The 18,283-nt window shown below is 36.7% G+C and overlaps 1 protein-coding gene across 1 annotated transcript in view; it reads right to left on the minus strand.

Annotated features, from left to right (window-relative positions):
* Positions 1-4,733: 4,733 nt before the first annotated feature.
* The window catches only part of IMPG2 (interphotoreceptor matrix proteoglycan 2), a 77,974-nt gene continuing 64,424 nt past the window's right edge, over positions 4,734-18,283 (minus strand). The window contains exons 13-18 of the mRNA XM_049785643.1: positions 16,828-18,068; positions 16,000-16,219; positions 11,670-11,880; positions 9,391-9,570; positions 6,037-6,256; positions 4,734-4,817 (exon numbers count right to left, since the gene is read on the minus strand). Coding sequence (XP_049641600.1) covers positions 4,734-4,817; positions 6,037-6,256; positions 9,391-9,570; positions 11,670-11,880; positions 16,000-16,219; positions 16,828-18,068 — 2,156 coding nt within the window. The remainder of the gene's footprint in view (positions 4,818-6,036; positions 6,257-9,390; positions 9,571-11,669; positions 11,881-15,999; positions 16,220-16,827; positions 18,069-18,283) is intronic.

Here is an 18,283-nt window from a genome sequence, read left to right on the forward strand (position 1 = left end):
CTTTCTACTTCCTTCACACATTGACATTGTTATGATAGTTCTCAGTGCAGTTATTTCTCTAACTGCATATAGTGAGCCAGTCCTTCCGGCCCTCATCTCTGGGAATTATGTCAATAATGTCTTTTATTTTTCTTAAAACCCATAGAAGAGTGAGACTATTCTGTGTCTCTCTCTTTCCCTCTGACTTATTTCACTCAGCTTAATAGATTCCATGTACATCCATGTATAGGAAAATTTCATGACTTCATCTCTCCTGAAGGCTGCATAATATTCCATAGTGTATATGTACTACAGTTTCTATAACCATACATCTGTTGAAGGGCTTCTTGGTTGTTTCCAGAGTCAGGTTATTGTAAATTGCGCTGCAGTAAATATAGGTGTGAGGAAGGCATTTTTATATTGTGTTTTTGAGTCCCTAGGGTATACATCCCAAGGAGTTGTATAGCTGGCTCATATGGGAGCTCAATTTCCAGTTTTTGAGGAATCTCCATATTGTTTTTCATAAAGACTGGACTAAACTTAGATATTACTTTTAAAAGATTCTATTCTAAATTATCCCCAGGGAAAGGTCTTTTGAAAAGTTCTTTCAGAGTAGTTTGCCTTATTGACTGATACATCCCTTATCCCTTTCCTTTTGCCCATTGTGGATCTTCACCATGCAAATGGTACACCCCAACAGTTCTCGTGTGGTTCAGTTATCACAAAGGTGAAATGGAAGTCATTGCTCCTGTATTGAGTCCTCCAGGCCTCTTCATGGTAGTTTAGGACTCCTTCACTCTTCCATTTAATAGATGTGGAATAAATATTCATGAGAAATTAAGTGATTTGTTCATTCATGTAAGGGTTAAACAAAAAAAATAAGGAGCAGAGACATGTGTCAGAACCTTCATATTTCCAATTCGTATCCTGGCTTCTGGGAAACAATGATCCTTTTTCAGCTTATTTTATGCTTTTCCTATGAGTTTCATGACTATGACCAGGATTTTGCAAGCAAGCAATATTCAAAAGGGTGTGTTCTCAAATTAATTTGTGATGAAAACAATTTTCCTTTCTAGTCTAACATTAACAAACTGGAATAGGTGGAGGTTAAAAACTAAAACAAAAATATTCAGAAGTTGCATAACTGAAGTCAACCATTTCCAATTAGTATTATTAACAACTAGCACTTAAAGATAATTACCATTATCTAGCAATGGCTTTGTTCTTATGCTAAATTTATAAAGAATCAATTATGTGGAGGCAGAGAAATAGTATAATGGGAAGGGGCTTGCCTTATATACAGCCTACCACACCCCAATCCTGAGTACCACATACAGTCACCCAAGTACCAAAAGTAATAACTCCTGAGCACAGAGCTTGGAGCAGTCACCAAGCACCAATGAGAGTGGCTCAAGACCATTTCCCCCAGCCAAAAATTTAAATGAGAATAAAATGAAAGGAAATACTAGATATACACATAGACAAGTTGTTACACAGACAGATAGATATACACACATTTATATATATATATATTTATATATATTAAAAAATATCTTGAAGTCTTTCCATCGCTATACTGTGGTATTTATTCAGTCTAGAAACTAAGTTTACAGTGTCCTCATAATGAGTAAAATGGCAGTCATGAACTTGATAAACACAGAATAAACATTTTATATTTATAAATAAATATAAATATAATACTTATTCTATAGTCAACCTAATCCTTAGCTAATTTTATCAAGTTGAAAATAAACTGAAATATTAAAGATTTATTTTGACAAACATAAAGTCATCTAACAAAATAGCTCTAAAAATAATAAAAAACATATGAAAAAGAGAAGTAATGGGGCATCAGAAGTTGAGGCTTCTGTTATTTTGATGATGTGTAAGAGTGGTATAACTATGCATTCAAAGCACAGACTAAGCAACACTGAAAACATGAGATCTGCGGTACAACCACTAAACTTTTAATATGCCTGTTGAAGTGGCAGAGAGTGGGTGGTGTGAGGGAGTATAGTAATGCTAGTGATGAGAGTTAACACTGGTGGTGAATTGGTGTTGAACTATCAATAACTTTGTAGTCATTAATTTAAAAATTATTTTTAAAAATAATAAAAACCGGGCCCGGAGAGATAGCACAGTGGCGTTTGCCTTGTAAGCAGCCGATCCAGGACCAAAGGTGGTTGGTTCGAATCCCGGTGTCCCATATGGTCCCCCGTGCCTGCCAGGAGCTATTTCTGAGCAGACAGCCAGGAGTAACCCCTGAGCATCGCCGAGTGTGGCTCAAAAACAAACAAAAATAAATAAATAAAAATAATAAAAGCCAGTTTCTGGGACTGAAGCAATAGTACAGCCGGTAGGGCACTTGCCTTGCAGCAGCAAACCCAGGTTAGATACCTGTATTGTCTCTGAATACTGCCAGCAGTTGTTCCTGAGTGCAAAGTCAGGAGTAACCGGTAAGCATTGCTAGATGTGGCTCCCAAAACAATAATAATAATAATAATAATTAAAACAATAATAATAATTAATAATGATAGTGATTTTAATAATAATAACTTGTTTTATTGGAAATTCAAAATTAATGACTCCTTGCCCCTGCAAATTTTCCCATTCAAAACATAGTAGAAGAAAACTTCCATTTTTAGTTAAAATTTATATAAAATATGAATTTTTCACACCTATAAAATAAAACAGGTTGGGGCTGGAGCAATAATACAATGGGTATTGTATTACCTTGCACATAGCTGACCCCATATTTGATCACTGGCAGGCCATCTGATAACCCACGTTGCGTGTAGTAATCCCAGAGTACATAGCCAAGAGCAAGCCCTAAGCACAGATTTTGATGTGGATTGAAAACATAAAAAACAAATCAAAAACTATTTCAAAAATACTGCTATGTATTGTATAAACAGGAATTAATAGAGACAAAAGGTAAGATACATAGAAAAAGTCACGCAAATGAACAAAACTGCTCAATGTGAAGTTGGTAAAATCAGAATACATATAACTAAAACGGGATTTTTTTCCCAACATTTTTAGATATCAGACACAGATAGAGTGAGAACTGAGATTGTTAGATCAGCAAAATATAATCTGAATCCTGAGTTCTTAACCTTGTGCTCACCCTCTTTGTTTAGATGACTAAATTCACCTTCAGTCTGACAGAAATCGCCATTGCTTTATATTATGCATTGTCTTTAACAACAAAAACTAGACTTAACAATAATATGATTTTGATTACTATGCTCAGAAAATTCAAAACTCTGCCAAAAGCATAACTTTACACAACAGCAAAAGTTTGCTTTTTCTTCAGCAATCTGATCCTCAAAACCTTATTTTTGTTGTTGTTGTTTTATAACCATTATTTTTTTATTTTATTTTATTGAAACAATTGTGAACTACAGAGTCCTTCATAGTTGAATTTCAGGCACACAGTGAGTCAGGCCCCTTCCCACCACCAGTGCAAACCTTTCTCCACCAACGACCCCAGAGTGCATCCTATTTCACCACCTTTTGCCACCTGGCCTGCCAGTGTAACAGGCCCATTTAAGTTTAGATTGTTAAAGTCAAAACTTTATTTTATTTAATGAATAGTAATAAACAATACTACAAATATTTTCCAGGGCTTTACATTCCATCTTTTAATAAAAAACATACTTTGTGGGGTCAGAGAGATAGCATGGAGGTAAAGCATTTTCCTTGCATGCAGAAGGACAGTGGTTCAAGTCCCGGCATCCCATATGGTCCCTGTGCCTGCCAGGGGCAATTTCTGAGCGTAGAGCCAGGAGTTATCCCTGAGCACTGTCAGGTGTGACCCAAAAACCAAAATCCAAAAAAAAAAAAAAAAAACCGCCATATTTTGTTTCATTTACTTATTTCATTACTTTTACCTTAGCTTCCCCCTTAGAATGAAGTGTTGTTATTAAGAGAAGCGTTGGGATTTAAAAGCAGAAAGTAAATGCAGTCCCCATACCATGCTTTGCTCCTGTAGAATATTTTCTAGGACTCTGCATATTTACAGCTCCTTTAAATTCAGCTTTTGAACTTTATAGGTAAAAAATGTTGTCACATTTCTAGCTACATTATAAAAAAATCTGTGCCCTAAATTTTTATTTTTTAATTAAAAAAAAAACACTACTAATAACAGACTTTAAAATCCAGGTTAATTATATCTTATAGGTATCACATAACATTCTTCGTCTCTAGGCTTCCAATTCTTTTCAAAATAGGAGTGTTGATTAAAGTTCTTCCCTGTAGTGGGTAAAAAACAAAGGGTAACTAAGTAAAAAAGAAAAAACAAGAAGGCACTGAGATGAGACTTTTTTGTTAGACACCAACTATTGCTGTCATCTGGCTTAAATTCCTTAATCTAAGTCTTCCTCTTCTGATTTATAAAAAATAAATAAGAAACACTCAACTTACAAGTCATAATCAGAAATAAATTTGGTCTTGGGTGTGTAAGTGCATTAACTAAATAACTCAATATTAGGGCTAGAGAGATAATCCATTAAGTGGGGCATTACCTTTACATACAGCTAACCTGTGTTCCCATATGGTCCCCTGAGCCAACCAAGAGTAATTCATGAGTATAAACCTGGAGCATCACCAGGTAAGTCCCCAAAACTTTTTTGAAAAAGGAACTCAATAAACATTGGTTAACACATGTAATAGAGATGGAAAGAATGTGAAGTCCCTGATGGCATTGTCCTAAGCAAACTATGAAGACCCAGGGTCAAGGCTGTTCCAATGACTTACATTTGATGTTCTCTCACAAAGGCTACAAACTCAGGATCATTGGCATACAGTTCCAAAATCCTCATCCTTTCTTGGATTTCCTTTGAGAAAAGTAAAAGTGGCCATACATTGCATTGGGAAAGCTTTAACATCATTTCCAAATACATTTTCATTTTTATAAAGAACAATATCTTTATAGGCTAACCAAGGGATAGCTCTGGGGGGAGGGAATGGTCTTTTCAGAGAAGTGAAAATTTTAAATACTCCATAAATTACACCACGTAACTGACATATACTTCTTAGGAAGGGAGGAAAGAGGAAAAGCATGTGCTAAAAATGAAAATGTGGGGCCCGAGTGATAGCACAGTGGTAGGGCATAATCCTTGGCATCCTGTATGGTCCCCCGAGCCTGCCAGGGGCAGTATCTGGGTGCAGAGCCAGAAGTAACTCCTAAGCTTTGCCAGGTGAGGGGAAGGAAGGAAGGAAGGAAGGAAGGAAGGAAGGAAGGAAGGAAGGAAGGAAGGAAGGAAGGAAGGAAGGAAGGAAGGAAGGAAGGAAGGAAGGAAGGAAGGAAGGAGGAAGAGGGAAGGAAGGAAGGAAGGAAGGAAGGAAGGAAGGAAGGAAGGAAGGAAGGAAGGAAGGAAGGAAGGAAGGAAGGAAGAAGGAAGGAAGGAAGGAAGGAAGGAAGGAAGGAAGGAAGGAAGGAAGGAAGGAAGGAAGGAAGGAAGGAAGGAAGGAGAGAGAGAAAGAAGAAAGAAAGAAGAAAGAAGAAAGGAAAAGAAAGAAAGAAAGAAAGAAAGAAAGAAAGAAAGAAAGAAAGAAAGAAAGAAGAAAGAAAGAGACAGAAAGAAAGAAAGAAAGAAAGAAAGAAAGAAGAAAGAAGAAAGAAAGAAAGAAGAAAGAAAGAAAGAAGAAAGAAAGAAGAAAGAAAGAAAAGAAAGAAAGAAAGAAAGAAAGAAAGAAAGAAAGAAAGAAAGAAAGAAAGAAAGAAAGAAAGAAAGAAAGAAAGAAAGAAAGAAAGAAAGAAAGAAAGAAAGAAAGAAAGAAAGAAAGAAAGAAAGAGAGAGAGACATATAACTTATTCCAACTGCTGGTGGAAATAAGTTATAGCTCAAAATTGTACACATCCTTGACTGTACAGTTTTGGGATATAACTGCAGTAAAGTCCACCATAAAATGCTTTGTATCCTTTCTTGAAGCACACACACACACACACACACACACACACACACACGCACATACGCACACACACACACACACACACAAACTCACTCAGCAGCTGCAGCACAAAGAAGCAATAGAAAAGCAGCAATGTCCCACCTCTCTGGACAGCTCACTGTTCTCGTACATTTGCCTGATTTCCTCCCTGCTCAGATCGCCAATCATGCCTGCACCTGGATAGCTAGAGAAGGGATGAGAAGGACAAAGTCCCTCTTGACGCTCAAGTCCAGCCATATGACCTTTATACCTGGGGTCGTACATCATGGCATTTTCAATAGAGGCGAGACTGTCAGGTTGCCTCCTAGAACCACAAAAATAAAAGTTTAGTTGATTTAATTCCTTCTTCAGATATTCAAGAATATTTACCTGGAACAAGATTTCTTGGGGGAAGAAAAAAAAAAGATGAACAGGAAACAAAGGAGAAAATTGTGAAATATATCCCATTTATTCCAATCATCTATTATCATCTTGCTTCCTCAATTTCACACCGAGAATTCCACAGAACTGTTCCACATTTCTTTCACTTCTACTTACCACAGCTGGCACTCAATAAATATTGATATGTAACTACATCTGCTGGTAGATAAAATTTCATTAAACAAATATAAATTCATTATTCCAAGAGTGCAAAATTAATTAGTGGGTATCCAAACAGAAAATCTGGTTTGTTTGGTTATTTTAAAGGTATTTTGGGGGGGGTTGGGTTTTTGGGTCACACCCGGTGGCTCTCAAGGACTACTCCTGGCTCTATGCTCAGAAATCGCTCCTGATAGGCTCAGGGGACCATATGGGATGCGGAGATTCGAACCACCAACCTTCTGCATGCAAAGCAAATGCTCTACCTCCGTGCTCTCTCTCCAGCCCTATTTTAAAGGGATTTTTCTTGGACCACCCCGGCAGTGCTCAGGGTTATTCCTGGCAGAGCTCTCCACATTGCCTGCTAGTGGTTAGGTGGAACTTTACTAGAGGATGCTCATCATCATCCTGACTTTGATGAAGAAGATGCACAGAAACCAGAATCTTTAACTATAGAAACCTGACACCAACAACAGCGAATCTGCAAAAAAAAAATTTTTTTTACCAGGATCACAGAGAATGAATCAGGAGTTGAACAGTCTAGTATGCCTGGAGCTCTGAGTTGATCTTATGCCAGAAAATTTCAGGGGTAAGGTCTCCTTGTATTTAGGCCAAGGCTTTTTTCCCTTCCATTTCCACCATATTTTGCTGGGCCTATGCAAACAACAATTGCCATCCACACCGTGTTTACTGTATTTTTTTAACCCTCATCCTTTAACAAAAAATAAAAGCTATTAAACTTTCTGCTAGTGCTTTGATGAGTTCATTGGTGATTCAACAATTTTCAAAAAATATACTTGCTACTGAATATTTTCTTTTCTTTCTCTCCCATATCTTTAGTTTTTCTTTCAATTTTCTATTTTTTAAAATCATGTTGCTTTTGGTCTTCCCGAAACAACTGTATTTTGATCAGTACATCAACTATGTGATAAATAAAATATATTATTAAAATATAAAAATATTATATTAAACGGGCCTGAGAGATAGCATGGAGGTAAGGCATTTGCCTTTCATGCAGAAGGTCATTGGTTTGAATCCCGGCATCCCATATGGTCCCCCGAGCCTGCCAGGAGAGATTTCTGAGCATAGAGCCAGGAGTAACCCCTGAGCGCTGCCGGGTATGACCCAAAAACAAAAACAAATATATATATATATATATATATATATATATATATATATATATATATATATATATATATATATATATATATATATATATATAATTTTAAAAAAAGATATAGAAAGTCTAGGTTCTAACTTCAGCACCATATGATTTCCCAAGCACTGGCACTGAGCTTGGAAGTTACCACTGCATTACTAGGTGAAGTCAAAAATACATAAATAAATTCATCACATATCACAGTCCCCTTGTGTGCTCTCACTACTGCTTGTATTTATTCTTAATTTGACGTGTCTTGAGTCACTTTTATAGCTGTCCTCATTTCCCAGATTCTTTATTTTTATATTTTTAAATTTTATTTTTCTTTAATTATTACACATTAGGATACATGAATTTCATACTCTATTTTTGAGCATTTAGAAAGAATTGTAAGCTCAAGCCAAAACATAGATAAATAACAAATTCAGGAACTATTTTCATGGGGTGTGTTATTTAACAAGTTGGGCAGCATAAGGATTTATATCTATATGTACAGCACATAAATATATAAATATGCATAAACACATTTTATGTAAATACACAAGGTTTTATATATAAATTGCACAGAGATACAGATGTTCTGAAAGAGGATCTTAATTGAGGTATAAATATTATCTCCAACTCTTAAAAGTACAAACTCAGTGGTTCTTATATAGTATTCAAAACCTGTGCAGGCAGGCATTGATGGTCTTAGAGCCTTCAGAATAGGTTTTTCCCTGTATATTTTTGGGAAATAAAAAGATTTTTAGCAAAGAGGAAAAAAGGAAAAATAGAAAAGGCTTGTGGACTGTGGAGGTTTCCACACTCTTGTTTAGTGACACTGCCTTTCATTTCTCTCCAGGCCCCAGAAGATATGAGGAGTGTGGAAAGTGAGGGGAGATAGAGCCAGAGGAGAACTCCTCCCCACTCCTTCATTGGGCTCTGAAAATTTGGGGGGCTGGTGTTGATGGAGAGCAATCTCTGAGTTCTGGGTTGGTGAATGAACTGGTTTAGGCAAAGCAAAGTTGGTTTATTGAAAGAGAATGCACTTGTCAGACTGATTCAGTGGAGGCCTTCAGAGAAACCAGCTTAGTACAGTATTGGGGAGACTTTTATTGTGTGTCTCTGAGCTGCTTAGCTGGGAAGTTTCCGTTTTCTGCAGATTAGTTAATTTGGGGAAGTGAGTGCACAAGAGCCAAATAGCCGGTTTAGGAAGGGAGAGAGTTATATAAAAATGTTCTGAGCCAATCATGAGAAGGGAATATAATGTCTATAAAATAATTGATTTTATGGTTGGGAAAGCATAGCTGGTTCAATTCAAGGGATTTAATAGAAGAACTTAGTAAGGCTGGGGCTTCTAGGGTCTCTTATGTTAACAGCTGATTATGTTAGCAGGGAAAGCACAGCTTATGATGCTAACAGAAATGCTCTCAGCCTCCTAGGCCTTTAGGATATGGGGATTCAACTAGGCTTATTTTTAGGGCTTTTATGGTAGACCGCCTTAGGATGGTGTTTTAAATAAAATTGAGTATTTTATTTCTCAGTTTTGGGGAAGACCATGCCCAGCAGTGTTCCTGTTTTGCACTTGGGAATCACTCTTATTCGGGTTCAAGTATCATATGTAGCACTCATTTCCCAGATTCTTATAGAAATTTTGGCACATAATAAATAACAAATGCGTGAACCAGAAGAATATTGTATTCCGTCAGAGGGCAATTTTCCTTATTTACCTGGAAAGCTTCTCACTTTCTCTCCGAATATACTGAGCTGGAAGAGTCTTTACGAGCAAGAAGATGATAGCAGATATGATGAGGAGCAGCGCTGCCACGGAGGCGATGGCAATGCCAATGACCAAGGGTTCAGATACCAGTTCCTCACAGTGTTCTCCCCGGTACCACCAGTTCTCACCCACCCGACATCTGTAAAGAAGGGACCACATCCAAAAATGAAGACAATTATCAGTAGAACTTTACCTGGGACTAGAGACAGGTGGAGAAATAAAAGCTGATCTTGCAAAGCGTCAGGGAAAAAAGTAAACATACAAGGTATCTGACCACATCATTTTAGATTGCATATAATACCAGGCACAGACCAACAATCTTCCATTACTATTTGTAGAATAAAGTCAAAACAAACTTAAAGAATGCAATCAAGGGCCCGGAGAGATAGCACAGCAGCGTTTGCCTTGAAAGCAGCTGATCCAGGACCTAAGGTGATTGGTTCGAATCGCGAATCGCGGTGTCCCATATGGTCCCCCGTACCTGCCAGGAGCTATTTCTGAGCAGACAGCCAGGAGTAACCCCTGAGCAACACTGGGTGTGGCCCAAAAACCAAAAAGAAAAAAAAAAGAATGCAATCTAGTTAATATTCTTTGTCTTTGTTTGTGGGCCACACCAAGGTATGCTATGGGTTATTCCTGGTTCTGAACTCAGGAATCACTCCTTGTGGGCTTAGGAGAGCATATCGGATGCCAAGGCAAAGCAAATGCCCTACCCCCTCTGCTATTGCTCCAGTCCCTCTATTTAATATTCTTACGATGTTTACCCAGGTGGTTGATATGCCCTTTGGAGTTGGGAGAAACAAGAATGATCCAAGTGGGGCAGTAACAGCCATGAGTAAAATTGGGAGGGGTTGTTTGTTCAGTTTTATTTACCTTATAAAGGTAGATTTTCAGGAGAGCACTAATTGAACTTTTTTGTTGAAGGAAAAATAGGTCAATTAAGTATGGGGGAACTCTGTACAAGAAGAACAAGAGCAAATGGAAGAGTTCACAATTAGCTTACAAGAGAGCTGACTCCTAGAGCTTGATCTCCACTCCTCATATGCACCTCACTACAGAAATCTGTCAAAACCTATGGTCACAGACCAGTGCAAAACTATCTGCAATAACACAGCAAGGAATTAAACCTTTTAAATAAGGTAGCTACTCTAATTATAGTCTGGTTATCCCATACACACATTTTTTTTCTTTTTCTTTTTTTTTAATTAAATTTTATCTTCTTTTCATATAGAAGAGCCTGGATAACTTTCATCTTTTACTTCCATTGTAACCAACATTTGCACAGTCTGAAATCAAAAATCGTTATCTTGTTTATTTTATTTCTTATCTCTAGTATTCTTTCCATATGGCTATTTGTGGATGAAAGTTTGATATGTTCGTTTTATATAAGAGGACTAGCCAGAAACAGTAGTGTTTCTAAATCTGTTCATCTGTATGTTGCATTTTCTTTGGTTATACCTTTAAAATGAAAAAAAGATATCATGTACCTGAAATAAAGTATATTTGTGACAATTTCCAAGATCAAAATAGATGCTTTCCTAACTTTTGGATGCTCAGAAGGACTGCAAGCTGTCAAAAGCATTAAAAACACAACACAAAACAGTAAAATACATTTGTTTTCTGTTATGAAAATAAAAGTTTTGATAATTTGAGCACCAATTGCCTTACCACCAATAATAATAACCATAACAAAAAGATCTCCAATTACTCTTAGACATACCTAAACACTTTTTCTTCTGTACTCTTAGAGTATAAAATAAAATAATTATTAAGTTAGGTTTAATCCAGACATACTCATTAACCATTAATTTATCTTTAAACTAGATGACACCATGAATTTTGGCTTAAAATGCTAGCCTAGATCTTTTCTAATATTGTTACACATTAACTCGAAATCATACCTTAAATTATAAATTTGGGTGTTATGCTTTTCTCACTACAAGTAGTAAAAATTAATGATATAACCAATACCTTATTATACAACTGGATTTGAGTTAGAAGATTTCACTCAACTGTAAGTATATTCAAAGTAGGTTATGTCAGATAAACTAATGCATTTTCATTTAGCAATATTTTCAACTTATTGTAGTTTTCAGATAGTAATCCCATTGTGTTCTGAGAAATATTTACTTTGCCCAAACATAACATCTATAACATCCTAAAACCATAAAGACCTTATTTTTCTTCAGAGGATATGCCCATAACCTTATGAAGTCAAAATCCTTAACTACAGCATACCTACAAATGGCCCCATGGCCGGGTATAATGTCACATTTTCCATCATTCAAGCAAAAGTCAGGTTGCAAATCACAGAGACTCTGGCAGGGCAATTCTTCCACGCTCAGGTATCCAGGATAACATCTGCATTCTGCTTCCCCACTCCAGGGATTGGCCAAACACTCCGAAAACTCATTACATGCCTGGAATTTGCAAGGGTCGGCTTGATCACCTACAACATCAAACGAACCAGTTTGCTGGAGATGAAGTGATTAAGAGAAAGTTTAGAAAGCTCAAATGGTAGAGCACATGCCTAAAATGTGAGAGGCCCTAAGCTGAACACATGACATAGAATAATTTACTGAGCAACCCTGGTGACCCATAAACTAATCTAAGCCCAAATATGCAAACACTGCACCTCACAGCAAAGTATAGGAAGGAATGACCCCAGAGGATTTCTTAGAACCATTCGATATGTCTCCTGTAAGAAAAGATCAATTCTTTTGTCATCCTATAGATATTAAAAGGGGAAACCTCATAAAAAAATTCTATACAGTGTCTGAGGAGGCTAGTGTCAATTAATCTGAATATTAAAGAAAAATTGAGGGGCCGAAGAGATAGCATGGAGGTAAGGCGTTTGCCTTGCATGCAAAAGGACAGTGGTTCAAATCCTGGCATCCCATATGGTCCCCCGAGCCTGCCAGGAGCGATGTCTGAGCATAGAGCCAGGAGTCATCCCTGAGCTCTGCTGGGTATAACCCAAAAACCAAAAAGAAAAAAGAAAAAAAAGAAAAAAAAATTGAATGACTTGCCATGTGAGTTAGGTATAAAGTTTAAATCAGGGGTCCCAAACTCAATTTACCTGGGGGCCACAGGTGGCAAAGTTGGGGTGATCATTGAGTGCAAAGTCAGTAGTAAGCCTTTAACATTGGGAGGTATGACCCAAACAACTAAAACAAAACAAAACAAAAAAAGATTCCTCTAGGGCAGGGCCACAAAATGTTGTGCGGAGGGCCGCAAACGGCCCGCAGGCCGCGAGTTTGAGACCCCTGGTTTAAATAAATGTTTGTTTACTGAACTTTTTTGTTGTTGTTGGTTTGGGGCCACATCCAGCGACACTCAGGGTTTACTTCTGACTCTGCATTCAGAATTTACTCCTGACAAGCTCAAGGGATCTTGTGGGAGGCCGGGGATCTAACCCAAATCAACTGCATACAACGCCCCTGAACTTAAAGACTTTTTTGCTATAGTACTAGCATTTGTATGACTAGACAAATATTTCCTAATGCTATGTGTTTAGTTTTTTAAAATAGTCTCTGAAATACACAGGCCAGATAGTATTCCATTTTAACACAGATAAAATGGTCCAACTGTGTCACATATATGAAAAATGAGAGAGCATAAGGGGTATAAAAAGTCAAGACCTCCAAATCAAAATCAATTGTTTCTTCTACTATCCCACAATGAAAAAAATGTACAAATCATCTTAGTGAGCTGGACTGGAAAGAGATTTGAATATTAGAGGAGCAGCTACATCCTTACTTTTAGTGAATAATAGTCCTTCAAGGATTTCAAAGGAAATAATGTTCCCATCATTTCTAATTAAAGAATTGGACTGGTTTCCAAACCAACTTAAGGATAAGAAAACTGGAGAAATATGAACCTAGACATTCCACCTTTACTCCAACTCACAATCACTGTCCTCCATATATAAAAAGAAAATTTTTTGAAAACCCAAGAGTATTCTTTGTATCCAAGTCTGCCAAAAAAAAAGTTTATTCCACACATTTACAGTGTTTTCAGGATGGTCGATGGGTATGACATGACACAGTTTTTGGCTAGAAAGTTTCTAACAAATAAACACTTTCAGTCCTGTGGACAGTCCAACTAGGACAAAAGCCATGGATATCTAGGTACATAAGTGAGCAAACTTCAATTGTTATAAAACTTTATATGCATACAAAAATATGATGGTATAGAAAAAAACAAATGATAATCTAGATCATGGGTAAATCAGTGAAAGTCTTGAGGAATAGACATTTGAACTGAGGCATAGAGAGAGCAAAAGTCAAACAAGAGAAAAAAGAGGTTCAGGTAAAGGGAACATTGTGTGCAGGGAAAGGTAAGTGTTTTGGATCTGAGAAAATTTCTTTGGGGGCTGGAGAAAGTACAATGGGTAGGGAACTTGCCTTCAAGTGGCTAACTTGGGTTCAATTTCTGATGCTCTCTTTGGTCTCCCAAAGCCTTGCAGGAGGGATCCCTGAGTAAAGAACCAGTAGTAAATCCTAATCACAGCTAAGTGTGGCCCAAGAATGTAATAATAAATAAATATACAAATAAAAATAGTATATAAATAAATAGTTTGACTAGAACACAGTGAACAAAAAAATTCAATTTGTTGTGGAAGAAGCTAGAGACCAACCCTGTGACTTTTGAATCAGACACCTGTTAAAGTATTTCAATTAGAAAAAATGAAATATGGAGAACAGATAAACAGGGAAAGGGTAAGACAGGAAAAAGGGAAATTGTCTATATAAGGAAGGTATAGTTCATGTACACAATGGAATACTATTACTCATTCATAAGAAAAGATAAAATTATGTAATTTAATGTAGAGGGAACTGGAGAGTATCATGCTGAGTGAAGATAGAGGAAGAGAAACTGAGACAAAACTATCTCTAATATGCAGGTCATAATGAAATATAGTGATGGAATCATGAATGTCCAAAGACAATGGAAACAAAGAATGGTATCAATATGGAAGATGCCATTTTAGGGGCTGGGTATTAAGACGGGGGTGGGGGGAGCAACATATACAGTAGAGGGAAGTATTCAACCAGGAAGAAGAGGTGATTCTGAAAGGTAAAATATTGTTGTGTATGAAACCCTACCAGCAATAATACTGTAAACCACAGTGAAAAAACTAAAAGATAAAAAAACAAAATACCTCTTGTAGAATGGATGAGGAGTGTGACTAATTGATGGAGAGAAGTGGACACTAGTGAAGGGATTGGTCTTAAAACCCAATCACAAATAATTTTGGAATTCATCCAACTACATTTTAGATTCTACATTCTGATTTATAGAACTAAGAATGTAAGTTTTAAGGGAGAAGGTAGTGGGATTAGTGAGGTAGGCTGGAATTAATATACGGACATTTGTGGGTGGTTTGAGGCAATTTGGAGGTATTGAGGTGAGGTAACTAAAGTACACCAAAGCCATAAATGTTAACACTGTTGCAAACATGTAGTCTAAATTATAACAATTACATATTTTAAAAGAAAGTAGCAGAAAATTGTAGGACACTTCCGTGATGATGAAATAATTTTGTAGATCACAAGTGAGATGTTAACACTATTGCAACTATGTTAGCTAAACTACAACTTAAAATATCAAAAAATGGTACATATTGGGCCAGAGCGATAGCACAGCAGTAGGGTATTTGCCCTGCATGCAGCTGACCCAGGATGGGCCTAGGTTTGATCCCTGGCATCCCACGTAGTCCCACAAGCCAGGAGCAATTTCTGAGCACAGAGTCAGTAGTAAACCCTGAGCATCACTAAGTGTGGCCCAAAACCCAAAAACAAAAAGGTAGATACTGACACATATTGATAATATTGATATGTATATGATTTAATAAAAATAGATACAAATAATAAATCATATAAAAATTGTAAGATTCCAAATATATTGTCTATGACAACAAGAGCAAATCCAGTGGTATAATGAAAGAAAGCCAGATCGAGTGGTGGAAATTATAACAGGAGACAAACAGATAGAAACTTGTGGATAATCCTTTAAGAAAAAGAGTACTGACTTTTGAATGGACTTTTTGGTAATGAAGTAAGCTTATTAAAATAGAGAGAAACAGGAGAGGAAACAATGGTTAAGTTACTTGTCATGCATGTAGCTGACCCCATTTTTGATCCCCGACACCACATGGATGACTGAGCATTGACAGAAGAAACTTCCCAGTATAGTGCTGGGCACTGCAGGATATAGCACCAAAAAAAAAAAAAAAAAAAAAGCTACACTCTGGGCACTGTAGGGTGTAGCACCCAAAACCAAAAATAAATAATAAATAAAATGAGAAAAAGTAAAGCCGGTTTCTCAAGAGAGGACAAAATTCCATTAAATCAAACAGTGGTATTATAGTAGCTAGTTAGAAGGACGTGGGCAAGGGATTTCAGAAATATATGACTAGTTGTCAAGATGTGGAAAATTCAACTGATATATTGTTCTTTAGTCTACAAATACTGAGTTCCCTGGCCCAGTGTAGAATACACCATAATAACAGAGTACATGAAACTAGATTCTATGAAGAAACTGCTATTGTATTCAATATCAATACCTGATTCCACATCAAGGGAGTATTTATCGATAGCCATATTCATGGTTTGGTAGGCAGTGATGCAAAAGTCTTCCAGAATCATGTAAACAGCATTCTTGACATTAGGAGGCACAGACTTAGCAAACTTCATCCGACTATTCACCACAATACTGCCATTTCTGAAGTTCAGGATTTCTAAATTCTGGAATCCCGTGAGATTTGACTGAAGATAGGGAACTAGCTACAATACATGGAAAGTGGTCAATTTATTGACAAATTTGTACATTTTATTTAATACATCAAAAAATAATAATTCAAACAAGAATGAGTCCCTCCCTCACTCTTCCAAGTTGAACTCTATAGTTTTCTAAATGTTTCTCAATAAAAGTTTTAATTGTGACTTACTTGAGTGTCAAAGGTTTTTATAGTATTCTTGAAGAATCCCATAAAACTCATAGTTTTAGATTTCCTGTACTATATTCTTTGTTTAACTAAAGGATTATAATTGTGAAGACATTATGGGAATCTAAAATATTGGTGTCACAATAAAATGAGAAGAAAAAAATCTTAAATTTACTTCACTTCCAGTAATAATAAAATACAAACTTTCATATCTAAACTAAAACACTCTCAAGTCACATTTATAGCTGCCATTCTTAACATCTACTTGTCCTAGTGATTTCCTACCAATCCTAGGCTGCAACCCCATTTATAATCTGTCAGAAATTGAATGTTCATAGAATGTTCATGCTTTCCTTATCTCTGATCTTATGTGTTGGAGAGGGGTTCTAGGAAGAGGTTGACAGAATATTCTTCTACTAATGTCCATGTTTAACTTCCTGTACTTACCAATTCTAAGAATCTTTGCTCCAAGGCTTTATACTCCAAGGAGTTTTTATTAAACAGATCTTCTGAAAACATCATGTTAGTCACTCGAAGACTAAAGAAAACTACCAAAGCTCCTGTAGTCTGAGCATGACTTAAGTCATTTATTTTTGTGGGCCAAGTCACAATAGCCATCTCTGTGGAGTGGACATGTGTAGATATTTCCATGTAACTCCCAACCTTTCCATTTTCCTCTTGGATTACCTCAGACTGATAGTAATCTGTGCCAATCCGGTCCAGCTCTAATGAAATATCTTGTACACCCATGATTACTTCATCCTCTGACAGGGTGGAGCTTGTGGCTGGAGACAATTTGGTTGACAATTTGGTTGACAACCAAAACTTGTCAGTACTCTGTAATGTACTTGCCAATGTGTCTTTGGACAACTTCTCTGGAGAAGATTCTGGCAAAGGGTGCATATTTGGCTTCTCTATTGAAAGTGTGCTGTCAAACCAATCACTGCTGAATGATTCTGTAGTTTGTTTTATATAGTCCTTTGAAAAGGTTTCTACCTGATCTTGTTTTTCAGTAGAAGTGGAGGTCTCTAGAGATGTCAATAGAATGGGTATGCTGGTAACTGAATAATAATCAGTGTCAGGTACCTCTGATGTGTGCTTAGAGAAAATTATAGGTATTACTTGAGCTGGAGTTTCTGCAACAAAGGATGTAATCAGTTCACCAGTAGGTTCTTCTGCAAAACTCGTAGGTTTTGCATATCTGGAATGTTCAATACTCTGAATTGTAGGGTCTATTTTAATATCTATAACTAGCTTTTTATCTACATCCTCAGTAAGCAAAAGTGAATCTTCTTTTTCCAGCCATGACATGGTCAGTGGTTTTGTGCTTTTTTCCAATAAATTCGTGTCCCAAGGCCAAGTAATTATATCTACCTTTTCCCCAGATCCTGAACCTAAACCACTTTCAGATATAAATTCTTTCTCTATTGATGTGTCTGGCATCAAAGAACTCCCTTCTACTTGGTCTTTGACTTTAGAGGCCAAGAAATCCAAATAAAAAGGTTGGGTTAGTTCATTAGCAAGAAGATTTAATGTGGTAGATGAGACCATATATGATGAGGATGTCATGGATACCTCAATATTTTCCATAGATGGCACTGTTTCTTTTGATACAGGATGAGTTAATGGACTTGAAGACAATGGATCAAAGAAGAGAAAATCTTCTGGCTCTTCACCTTGGGTTAATCCTAAAAATAAAGTTCTAATAGTTAATCTCCAGAGTTACCAAAATACATTTCTAATTCTAACAATACGAGATAACCCCCCTTTTTTATTAACTTATGAGAGGTAGTTTTTTTGGTTGGTTTTTTTATTTGTTTGTTTGTTTGGTCTGGGGGTCATACCTAGCAGCACTCCGGGGTTTCTCCTGGCTTTACACTCAGAAATTGCTCCTGGCAGGCTC

This window comes from Suncus etruscus, chromosome 13 (genome assembly GCF_024139225.1).
Source record: "Suncus etruscus isolate mSunEtr1 chromosome 13, mSunEtr1.pri.cur, whole genome shotgun sequence".
NCBI classification, from domain to species: Eukaryota; Metazoa; Chordata; class Mammalia; order Eulipotyphla; family Soricidae; genus Suncus; species Suncus etruscus.